A 13,114-nucleotide genomic window follows, 5' to 3' on the forward strand; every position below is an offset into this window, starting at 1 on the left:
GGATGGATGTTTGTCTGACATTATGATTAACTAAGAGTTAATAAAGTATTGTGAAAATATTATACCACACTTGAAAGCCATGAAGAAACTAGGAATCATACCTACTAGATCAATCGACAGCCTACCACTATTTTTCTTTTGAAAACAGAAGGGCTATGAACAAATTAAAATAAATCTCTTTAGGGATGCTTATTTTAATCCTTGAATAGCTTCCACAGTTTTTCTAACCCAACTCTAGAGTCTTATATTTCTAACAGAATATGATTTTTAAAATGCCTATTGATTCTCATGGATTTTTGAAATAGGTCCATTTATTGACTCAGCAACTACTTATGTGACATGCACCAGGCTCTGTGTTAGGCAATGGAAGTGCTGGATGCCTGTAACCCAGAGGAAAGAGGGAAAAATAAAACAGAATATTAAGAACACTACCAGGAAAAGGCCATGGAAAAAACGAGTCCATCGTACTGGATAGAAACACAGGCAAATGGCATGGGCCCTCAGCTAATTAAACAAGCAAGACAGGACAGACCAATAACATGCAATGGCTGCTGGGAGCCCGAAAGAAGAAAACCCAGGTCACAGCCCTTTTTGGAACACAGCTTCTAGGGTCAGGGAAATGGAAGCCAGAAGTTTCATCCATAAGAAACAGGGAACTGAGAGCATTAACCTGAACAGGGAAGAAACACACGGTGAGGTATTACTGTGCTTCCAAATGCATTTAGAAGCCAGGCAGAGAGTTGTTATGCAAGAACTCGACCCAGTATTGTCAGACTTCTATTTTTTCAATAATTGAGATTCTTTTCTGTTTTCAATACTGGTGACTATTTTTCCACACACTTTTTAAAAATGCAATTTTATTAAGATATTTTCACATACCACATAATCCACCCAAAGTATACCATCACTGGCTCACAGTATCATCATATAGTTTTCACACACTTTTAAACACTTTCTTTAACAAAGATAACACAATGTTCATGCACTCATTCACATAACATTCTTTTTTTTTCCTTTTTCTTTTGTGGCAACTTTTTTTAAAATTTTACTTTATTTTATTTATATTTAACTGTAAGTGGCAAACAAATCTGCACACTATATTCAAGCCAGAAGTTACATGTATTCAATTATTGTCAATCTATGAGAGAGGAAACCAGGAGGGATCAAAGGCCCAGCTTATCAGAGGAGCAGGTATTAAACCAGGAATTAAGCTACCAGGAATAGGTTCCCTGGGCGAGTCTGGCAGCAGCCAGAAAACTGACGGTTTCTGATGGTAAGTGCTGGAGGTTGGGTTTTCACATGCTATGACAAAACCTCCTCATTCTGCCCTTTCTGGTTCTCACAGTGACTGACACTGCTCCCAGGCAGGGCGGTGGGCCAGCTCCTGGAATAAGATTCCACTGTTCTCTCTAGGTGTATTCTGCTTAAGTTAAAGCAATCAGGGCACTGTTAACTTTGCATGCTTATCATCTTCATAGTGAGCTAACAATTGCTATACTTCAATAGCATCAGTCCATATTTCTAAGCAGATAATGCAGGCCTCTGAGGCTTTGTTAACTGCTAAAGGACCACATTTTATCACTTTCACTGTCACATTTCTATTCTTTTCTTAAGGTGACCATATTAAATTCAAATCATAACATACCATTACCACACAGCACAAATTGATCAATGTTTCTATTTAAAATCTGCTTTATATTTTAAAATAACTCATATTTCTGGTCATTGAAAATATTACTGGCCCACAAACCCTTTTATGAAACTCTTTGGGCAAAATGTGTTTTGGAATTCAGAATTTTTCAGAATTTTAGAAATGAAATATAGCACACATACCATATATTATACATACTACCCCCAACAGGGCCATGGCGGTCTCCTATAATTAAATGCACTAATATTTCTGGAAAAAAAATTAATATTCACATTGAGTCGAATAAAGACTAAAAATAGCCTCAAAGCAGGTCAGGTTTTGCAACTAAAAAAGTTTTTGAGATTTTTATTTTCTGTACTTTCAGGATTTAGGAATGGTGGCTAAGGGATTAAATTATATGAAACTAAAGGACTCTACAGGTCATAGTGATAAACCACAGGAGACATTAACAGAGTTGAAGACCACCAGAGAGGTGCAATGTCTTCTCTCAGAAACAGGGGAACCAATCCACAGAGTAATCAGTGGAAATGAAAACAGAAACAAATCAAGTAAACCAATTTCTGAGGAAAGAAGTAGATTTCTAGGAAGAACATGGAATTAAAATGAAAATCAGTACCCACGTCCTTTGCAATTTGCTCTCTACCTACGTTAAATTGCACTTGGAAAGTTATCACTTCTATGTACAGATGTTATATTCCACAGTAAAAAAAAAATATGATTAAAAAAAATCAGGATCGCCAACAGTCCATTGTAACAAACTGGACAATCACATTGGCCAGTCAAGGGTAACCCAGTCTCCAACCAGTCCCTGGAACTCCACACTCCCTGCTAGCAGGGAGGAGCATGGCTGGAATCTGCAGTGGTAGAAGCTTCCATACCCAACACGTCAGAGAAAAAAGGTGGGGCCGTGGGGCCAAAGGTGACTACACATTCACCTTCACACACCTCATTATGTGGTGGCACCAGACCTGCAGGGTTCCACCAGGAGCCAGCTAACATGACTACATACCCTCCCTATGCCACATGCTCACCAACCAGGTTTTTTAGTCAGCTTCTCCCTGCTCCCATGAAAGGAACTTTGCAGTAGCTGTCATCACAAAAAAAAGTTGAATAAGTCCACTTTAAGTCAACACTTCAGTAATGTGTTGGGTCCACAAAATCACTAACCAGTTTGAAGTAAATTTAACTCAATAATGAGAATATTTGTGTAAAGCAACAAACAGAGACAGTTTATATTTGCTAAAGAAGACTTGATGCTGATATAAAATGTGTACCTATATATACTAAACCTATAAACAAGACTTGTGAATACCCTAAACTTCATCTTTTAAAGCCAAAGGATAACAAATCATTAACTTCATTAACCCAAAGCTTATTCCATAAGATTAGGGCAAGGTTGGGGGGCAGGGAGTCAGGATACAGTATTATAAAACGCTATCAACACAGAAAGCAGCAAAGGAAATTTTGATTGTCTCCTACCTCTGCTCGACCTTCGTAGTAGGTTAACATGGACTTTGTAAGTACAAAAAGCCTCTCTTTGTAGTTTAAGGGTGATGTCTTCTTTTTCTGCTGTGACCTTTTAATAAGAATCTCTTCTAGGATAGTGTTAAAATTCATCTCGGTCTTCTGATCACTCCTTCTCCTGCCATTGAAAATCCCAGTATACTAAAGAGAAAATGAAAACTTAAGTAAGATATGACATTTTAATTTTCCAAATTTTCAAACTACCAAAACAGGCTTTACCTATTTACCCATTCATCTGCTGGAACAGATGAATTTAACTGAGAATGCCCAGGGCACAAAAGCTCACCTTCCTTTCCTTCCCCATTCTCCATCATCATGCTCCTCCAATTCCGTCATTTCATAAGGAAATCCAATCAAGGTTTACCATGATGACGGTTCATTCCTTTGTACCTCCCTATCATCCCTTAGCTTTCTGACACACCCAACTTCTACTATTGATTGCAGAGAAAAAAGTGTCTCAGATTGCAGAGAAACAGCATATTTCATTACCTACATGGCTGGTTTAGGCTGATATTTAAATTGCCTCAGGAATTTGGTATACCAAACTGATAATCATATAGACATGGTAGACTTGTGAACAAAATGAATTACCATGGTGATAGATAAGATGTAAATTCCAGCTCTGAAAAAGATGTAATCTTGATCAAACATCTCAGTCATCAGAGTCATGAGGATGCTGTGATGTCTACACTCCACAGGTCTCTTCCCTACAGCATCTGTCTCAACCACAAAAAAAAAAAAAAAAAAAAAGCTCAAATCCACCAAGATACAACGACCTTACTTAGGGGCAGAATCTGTCTGGTTAAGAAGGTCCTCAGCTCTATATTTGGAGCCCAAGCCTCTAGACTATCCATATGTAGACTAAGCCTTTTAAAATTCAATGAAATTTAATAACCCAAAATACAAAGATACTCAGAAAAGATCTGAAGATTATTATTTGAGACAACTTCAATTGACAACAGCCTTATCTTCCCTTCCCTCTACTACACCCTTGTTAGAAGTAATTGCACATCAAACCACAAAGCAATAAGAGTCACATGAAGAGTACTACGTGGTCACCCGACAGCATGGCCAGGAGCTTGACCCTGAGTTAGACACTGAGGAAATCTACCCGTTTTGCACCCAGCTTAATACCTCCAAAGCGCCCTTGTAACTCCCTATTTCTGACCTGTCGCCATCTAGCCAGGCCCCTGTTTTTGTAAGGTCATTTTACAACAGCTTAAACTCTGTGCATCAGTCCCTTCATTTATAAATTATGTAGGTAAATACCACAAGATCATTGTGAGGTTTAAATGAGATGTGGGAAAGAACTCTGCAAATTATGAAAACACTACACAAATGTTTACTATCATTTTTAATTCTACTGCTATTTTCCTAATGCACAGAATTATGACCTCACATCTGGACTGTTATAGTAGCTCTCCAATTGGTGTTCCATTCCCCAGGCTCTTTCCTCATTTTATTCAAACCAAACAGTCCTCACCCCCACTAGAGTAATCTTCAAAAATTCCATTTTCATCATGTCATTTCATTCATCAGAAATTCCCAATGTCTCCCACTACCTACAGGATAAAGTCAAAACTCCTTAGTCTGGTACTAGAAATTGTCCACCATCTGTCACAACCTAACATACATCTTTACTTCCACTGGTCCCCAAACACTCCACACTCCATTCAAAATAGTTTACTGAGTCTACTGAATGTCTCCTCACAGGATTCTAAAGCATCCCCTCTTCCTTCTCCTCATCTATGAAAACTTGACCAGCTCAAAGCTCACTTCCTTGATGAAGCCTTTCCTGATGATGCCAATTAGCTAAAAACCTTTCAATTCCTGTACCGAAGATCTTTGCGTCACTCATTATAGAACTCATGATATTCCTCCATGTTCTAAAGTAATTAAGGTATATAACTTATCTTCTCACTTAGATGTTTAAGGTCTTAAAGAGATGGTTTTCCATCTTAAGCACACATTAGAATCATCCACAAAGGTTTTTTTTAATGTAGATGTCTAGGCATTACCCCACATGTTTTTATTCGATGAGTATCAGGTGGGGCCCAGGCATCATAATTTAGTGTGCAGAAAAATTAAGAGGAAGAACCTTGTCTCTTTATACCACTTTTTGGTGCTTACAGTAGCCTCTCAGTAAATAACTGAATCAAGGATCCAGTTAACCCATTAACCATCCTAACTTGAAAAGTGAGAGAAAAACTCATTCATTTTGCATTTGAATTGTCCCTTTTATTCTATGTTAAAATCTTAGTAGTCTTAAAAAAAAAAAAAAAAAAATGGTACACTAAGGAAACCACTTCTTGGGAAGTCATTTATTCATGTTTGTGCAACATATTTTCGGTGCAGAGTGAAAATGACCCCTTGCAAGAATGCCTACCAGAGGAAGACAAGCTATTCTTTGGAAAACAGGCCAAATGCAATGTATACCCCCCAACCCACTGAGCAATAATATACTGTAGTTACCAAAGAGAAGGGGGGCTTTTGGAAGGTCCAGAAGGATAAGCAGGGTGTGGCTCATTTGCAACTCTAATAGCAAAAGGTCTCAACATTAGTGACAAGAAAAAACATTTTGTGTTGAATGCCTTGGGAAAAAAAAAAAAAAAAAACACCTTATCTGATTTAAATGAGAGTAATCACTTTATACAGAATCCTATCATTTAACTTGAAAGGAATCTCAGCCATCATTTACTCTATCACCCTCATTTTACAATTTAAGAAACTGAGGTGTTTTACTTGCCCAAAGTCACACAAGCCAAAACCACCCACAAATAACAGTTTCCTGATTCCAAGTGCAGGGCTCTCTCCACCATTCTATACCATACAATTAAAAGAACACTGCTATTGTTATAATTCCTTAGTCAATGGGAAATTCTGGCCAAAGAAAACTATTAAAGATCACAGAGATACAAAAGAAGGAAAATTCTTCTCCTGTACTATTCCAGGTTAACAGAGTGGGCTGAATAAACACATTAGCACTGATTCCCTCCTGAAACACCATTAAAACCAGGTGTTGTTGTTGTTTATGTCATCTTCATTAATTAATTCTCAAGGAAATAGAAAACAGGAAAGGAGACAACATTTTGGAAACTGGTAAAGAAATAAACATGGGATAGGTTCTGTTGGGGAGAAGCCTGAAAACAATCCAGTTTATGCCTCAAAACCTCCAAATGGCTCAAGAATCAGCAGAACTTCTAGAAGGAGTGGTGAAGAAGGACTTAAAGCAAGAGAACTGTTTGCAGGTCTGTTCAAGAAAGAGATTACCCAAATCACCTCTCCTATGCCATGTAGGTAGCTAACTAACCCTCCCCAACCATGGGAGAAAATTGGAGAAGTATTTTCTGAAGAAGATAAAACAGAGGGTTTCAGTACTAGGAGAAACTAGGAACAGCTGAGTGTAGGGGTACCATAATGAAAAGTGGGCTTAAGTCAAAGTTTATATGTGTATTGAGATAACTCAGCCCTTTTCCCCACTGCACTGGCTCCAGAATACTGGGGAGGGACCAGTCTAAGAGCAAAGGCCTGAAGATATTGACATAGGGCATTCTCCAAGAGAAATGGTCCTGCCAGATTGCTCTACAGTAAAGTTCACAGTCAGCAAGACCTACCAAGCACAAAGCTTCCAAGTGATATTTTAGAGCCCTATTCTTACACATGTGAGAAAGCCAAGTTTCACCAAACAATTCAGGAAATATTTTAATATGAATCCAAGGTCAAATAAATGCATGGGATAAAAAACAACTTGGAGAAAACAGACTGGAAAGAAAAAAAGAAAACATTAATGATAAAAAAAAAATCAATAAAATCAGAGTTAAGAGAAGATACTGCACACATGAAACAAGGTCAAGTGTGTGTTTGAAGCTGTTATATACCCCAGAAAAGGCCATGTTCTTCTAATCCATCCCTGTGGGTACAGACCTGTTATGGGTGGGACCTTTTGGTTAGGTTATTTCAATTGAGATGTGACCCTGCCCACTCAAGGTGGGTCTTAATCCCCTCAATGGAGTCCTTTTTGAGAGGATAAAAGAAAAGACTGAGAGGGCTTACAGAGTAAAAGCCCTGGAGAAGCTGAGAGGACCCACAGAAACTCAGAGAGGAAGCCATCTGAACCAGAAGCTGAAAGTGACGAAACCCAGAGTAAAGGACCTGGCCATGTGCCTTCCCATGTGACAGAGGTGTCCCAGATGCCAGCAGTCTTTCTTCAGAATCCAGGCATCATCCTGTTGATGCCTTAATTTGGACATTTTCACGGCCTAAGAACTGTAAATTGTAAGTTAATAAATTCCCATTGTAAAAACCAATTCATTTCTGTTATATTGCATTTCAGCAGCCTTAGCAAATCAAAACAGTCAAGACAGAGCCAAAATAGAGAACTAAAACAGGAAAGCTATTGGAAATCAAAAATAAGATAGCAGAAATAAAAACCATAATAAAAGAGCTACAATATAAAATTGAGGAAATCTTCCAAGAAATAAAACAAAAAGTCAAAAAATTAAAAATAGGAAAGAAAAGATAATAAAATTAGAGGACTCACCCACAAGGTTCAATATCTGAAAACTAGGAGTTTCAGAAGAAAGAATGACAAAAGAATCAAAGAAAAATTGAGGAAACTTTTCTTAAACTGAAAGTTATTTTCAAATGGAATAGAACCTAATCAAGATACATCTCACAAAATTTTAAAATTATGGGGACAAGCAGAAGATTCTGAAGTTTCTAGGAGAAAACAGATTTCATACAAAAGGATCAGAAGTCAGCTTGAAAAAAAATCAGTTTGGCATTAGACTTCTCAATGGCAATAATGGAAGCTAGAAGACTGGAGAAAAACTCTGAAAGAATTTGATTTTTATCTTAGAATTCTATAGTTAGCCAAACTATCAATGAAGTGATAAGGAGAATAAAGATATATTTCAATTATACAAGGCTTTCAAATTTTACCTCCTATTCATTCTTTGTCAAAAAGCCACTGAAGGATGTAATTTATCAACATAAAGCAGTAACCAAAAAAAAAAAAAAAAACATGGAATCCAGGAAACAAGGGTTCCAACACAAGAGAAAGGTAAGGAGAATCCCCAGATCCAGATGATGGTTGCTGTGTACTGGAAAGATATTAACGATCATGAATCCAAAAATACTGTAAAATATTTCAAAAAAAACCCATAATTAGAATGCAAACCAACTGAGAAAAATGCATTTGTGTAACAAGTGATAACCAGACATTTGTGGAAGGAATGATATGGACTTGCTTGTTGCCTGCCTGTCTTAATTGAGGCATAAAACCACCCCCTGGACATAAAAAGGCCAGTGAAGATGCCACTTTGGTGAGTGCCAGGTCGAGGCAGATTGACACCTGGTTGTTCTGACTCCCAGTTCAAATGCCTGTGCTGCACTGGAAGAACTGCTGGGCCTTCACTGCCACACCAGGATCAGTGCACACCACCAACAGCTTCAGACCTACTGCTGCACCAGCTCTCGAGAACTCTCATTAAAGGTATTGACCTGCCTGTGTCAGCCTTCAGGCCGATGGGCTTTAGAGACTTTGTATCCTCCACTTTTAAATACAGTGTGTAACTCTGACCTGGTTATTGCATATTGGTTGCTGATTTAGTTTTCTGGCTGCCTTGCAAATTCCATACAATGGGTCAGCCTAAGCAACAGGAATTTATTGGCATGTGGTTTGTGGTTAGGAGAAGTCTAACATTGAGGCATCATCAAAGTGAAACTTTCTTCCCAATGACTGGCATTCTTGGGTTGGCTGTCGGTGATCCTTGGTCCTTGGCTTCTCTATCATATGGCAATGCACATGGTGGCCTTGCCTGGCCTCTCTGGGTTCTACTGACTTTTGACCTCTCTCTGTGGCTTCCTCTAAACCTAGAAATGGCCATGCTTATGCAAAAGTCATACATATCAAGCACCCTAGAACTCTGAACTCACAAGTCCTTGATGAAATCTAGCCAACACTTAGACGAATTAATATAAAGAATTTAAGAATGCAGAAGCCATGGTACATGAAATAGTGGTGATCACTGAATCTATTTAAATACACAATTTTAAAAAAAACAATGGTGGAATTTTTGTTATGGAAAAAATGTTATTAATCCAACAATAATAATATAAAGAAAATCCAGAAACAAGGGAAAATATTTGGGAGGAAATATATGTTCTAATTTCTTCATCTCTCATTGCAAAGTAGCAATAGATATGGTCTATGATTGAAAAATTCTTTTAAAAATGACTCTGTTTAATGCTTCACAAGCTTTTCTTTGGATTTTAGAGAGTTTTTAAAGACACTGTTATGATTGAGAAAGTCATTTAAAGTTTCTTTAAACACCACTTCAATCTATGACAAGAAATTCTGTGAAATGTAAATAAAATTAAATTTATACTTTTTATTTTTCAAATAGTATACACTATGACCCCTTTTATTTTCTATGATCCCATTTTGATTTGCATTTCTGTAGATCCTGACAACTATATATCTATGCATGAAGATGCCTAAAATGATGTTCACTGATTGATAAGGATGGCTATTTCTGGGTTTAGAATTTTGCTGTTTTTTCTATTTTTCTTTGTACTTTTTTGAATTGCTTGAATTGTTAAACAATGATTAGGTATAATTTTTACAAAAACAATAAAGATATTATTCTTTTTTAAAAAGACACAGCAAGTTCTACTGTGGTTAAATAATAATTAAAAAGTAAAGAGTTCCTTCTTTTTTTCCTCTTCTAGGGACAGTGCCTAGATCCATCCAAAACAGTCCAGCATTTGATATGCCATTATAGGCTATCCTATAAAACAACTTCTAATAAAACAGGGCTGCCCCAGACCCCTGGTAATAGAACTGTTTACCTACATACAAAGAAGGTTGAGACAGCACCAAAATCCACATGCAGTGTATGCCCTGGCTAACTTCAGGAGGTTTGTACAGTAAGACCTAAAATTCATATGAGGTTAACTAAAACAAAACATCATGTCAGCAGAGCCTATGTGGTCCCATATGTGCTAAATGTGTCCATGAAAGGATCAAGCATGCTTTCCTGACTGAGGAGCAGAAAATCATCATGAAAGTGTGGAAGGCACAAGCACAGAGTCAGAAAGCTAAATTTAAAAGTGAAGCTTTTATGAATAATGAAAATCAAAAGGCTTTTTTTTTTTTAAGTAAAGATTTTAAAATGCTATTTCCAATGCGACTCCCCTGGTCTCTTTAGTCTCTTTCTATAATATAGTCAAAACTTGTGAAATATAATACTTAAGATACTCACACAGATGCACAGTTTTTCAGATGCCAACCATCAGTTTATCTGCTACTCCCCAAACCCATTCCAAGATTTCTTTTAACTCAGGTTTACAAATACCTTCTTTAATAAAATGCAAAGCTGCAACTTAAGCCTCTTTTCTCTGTGTCTCATTGGAGATAAACCCCAAAACACTATTCCCTTCACCCTGGCTGCCAATTTTTAACAGTGTGAAAAATTTACACACTAATCTTTCAACACTAATATTCCAAAGTGGGTGTGGGAGCCCCAGGCCCAGGGCCTTCCCCAAGTGCTTTGAAGACTGCACACAGCAATTTGCTTGACCTAGAACAGTTAAGGTTTGACCTACTCTCCTTGTAAAAGCAGGCCTCCGGCACTAAATGTTATCTATAGCTTGCCCTCCTAAAACTACTTCCTCCCTGAAACTCCCTGAGGATAATTTATAATCCTCCCCTCTTCCCTGTTGACTACAATCGATCCCTCCCTATGTCACAAGACCCTGCTCCTCTCATACCCATTTGAATGTCTCTGTCCCAACCCTTATAAACCACTCCCTGGCACCCCCTGCTTTTTGCGGAGTATCTTCACGTTGAGCTCTGAACCCACTGAACCCACCGTGATTCAGAGCAGCTCCTGAATCCTTCAGTGCAGCTCCTGAATTCAGGGCAATGTGACCGACTTCCCACCCTACAGGTAAGCCCCAAAATAAAAACTCATGTCTCAGAATGTGCCCAGTGCTTTCTTTAGTCCTTTGGCTACAAAAGTCCTCTTGAATCACGACACTGGGTAATGAAAATGGCCACTGTTTCACCAATGAGAAACCCAAACAAAAAGCTAGAGTCTCTGTCCAGTTTTGTGTAGAGGAACAACCAGTGGTTGAGGTCGCTAAAATTCAATATCTAGTGTTAAATAAAATAAAATGGCCACCTACACTGGGTGTTGCCAGGAGGGACTCCTTTCTGAGAAGGGATTTTCCAGAAGACAAAAACAATTGGCCTGCAGGGGCTTTCTGAGAAAATGGAACAAACCCTACAGGACTACAGATAAGCAAACCCTGGTGATAGACCAGTTCCTGTCCAGTAGAGATAGCTTATCAGAATGGACCAGCATACCATACTAATCAATGCATATCTGCTCCCCACTTTGTAAGACCCCATATGTAAAAATGGAAACTTAACGTCAGCCAATCAGAACATTTCCTCACTTACTTCCAAGTCTGCCCTATATCAGCTCTCCCTCAGCGAAGTGCCCTTCTACTTTCTGAATGAGATGATGTCCCATTCATGAATCACCCTAAATCATCCTAAATTGCCTGAAAAGTTTTTCTTTTAACAACAGCAATATTTTACCAACAAAATCAGTAATATATAATTCAATCTAATACTTAGTAATGCCCGAAGATTAGTAAAGTTTAGTTAAAGCCCTCAGTTTAAGAACTACATTAAATAGCAGAAGCACATGCAAAAGAACAAAGCTGGGATGACTTCAATGAGAACAAAGGGTACACTCCAGACTCCCTATTTAACATCATGAATTGGAGCTATTCCATGCTTAGGCAACATTTTAGCTTTCAGAAGTAAGTAACATTGTAGTTCTCTGTCTTCCTTAAGCATTAAACAAAGGTGCCCTGTTATAACCTGTAATTTTTTTAATGTCTAATCTCTCCTTTTTGCCAGTTGATATGTAGTCAGCTACAGTTTTTTAAAAAAAAAATTATTCTAGTAACATATATATACAACCTAAAATTTCCCTTTTAAACCACATTCAAATATATAATTTGGCAGTATTAATTACATTCGCAGTGTTGTGCTACTATAAAGTTTTAAGTATTTGTCTGCTGACCTACTGAAACTGGACATGGTAAGGAATCATTCAGCTCTTAGGAAGAAGTCTAAGTGAAGACCTGTTGGGGATAAAAGGCAAAGGTCAGAACAGCCAGCCGATTTATCTCATCTATCCTGATAACGTACTCTGCACCCTGCCCACTGCCGTATGGTGGGTGATTATGGCACTGGGCTGGGAAGGCAGATGAACCTGAGAAAAGACTGAGTGGTGCTGCACCAAGGAGAGTTGTTTCTAACCATCCCCATAAACAGGTATCTGCACTGATTTAAAATGTATTCCTTTAAGTCAGGTTTGGCAGGTCCTCCCTGTGGTCTTTGGCTTTGATTGGGCAAAGGAGCCTCCCCACTGGCAAAAGGGAAGAAAAAAAGGAGATAAAGAGAACAATGGATGGAGAAAGCTGTTTTAGAAAAGAAACCATCTGCAATACCTTCAAGAATATGAGAAATATTTTACTATACAGGAAATTCATAATATAGTGCTTATAAAGTGATTCAGCAAAAGTCATCATCACATAAAAATATTAACTGATAAACTGAATACTTACTCGCCCATCAAATATCCTTCCATATTACTGAGTTCTGCTTCTTTGCTGGTCATTCACTACCACTGAATGAGGGATGCAATTTAGTTGTAAATGAAATACCAAATCATCAAAAGATGAGGGTTTTCAAGAGTATGAGAGTGATAACTGGAGAACTGTTCCAGTCACACCTGATGCCACCAACAAATGAGAATCTTACAGTTGGTTAACTGGTGTTCCGGTTTGCTAATGCTGCCATTTTGCAAAACACCAGAAATGGAATGGCTTTTATAAAGGGGGTTTATTTGGTTACAA

General features: G+C 37.9%; 1 protein-coding gene across 3 annotated transcripts in view; it reads right to left on the bottom strand.

Annotated features, from left to right (window-relative positions):
- TEC (tec protein tyrosine kinase) overlaps positions 1–13,114 on the bottom strand; it is a 121,598-nt gene that overhangs the window by 77,674 nt on the left and 30,810 nt on the right. The window contains exons 1-3 of one of the 3 annotated variants that reach the window (XM_037829754.1): positions 12,281–12,298; positions 3,767–3,891; positions 3,131–3,316 (exon numbers count right to left, since the gene is read on the bottom strand). In XM_037829754.1, coding sequence (XP_037685682.1) covers positions 3,131–3,316; positions 3,767–3,891; positions 12,281–12,293 — 324 coding nt within the window. In that variant the 5' untranslated portion in view covers positions 12,294–12,298. Of the gene's footprint in view, positions 1–3,130; positions 3,317–3,766; positions 3,892–12,280; positions 12,338–13,114 lie in introns of those variants that run through there. The other 2 variants (XM_037829755.1, XM_037829756.1) reach the window with 2 other exon arrangements.

The sequence above is a fragment of the Choloepus didactylus genome, chromosome 3, assembly GCF_015220235.1.
Source record: "Choloepus didactylus isolate mChoDid1 chromosome 3, mChoDid1.pri, whole genome shotgun sequence".
Lineage (NCBI taxonomy): Eukaryota > Metazoa > Chordata > Mammalia > Pilosa > Megalonychidae > Choloepus > Choloepus didactylus.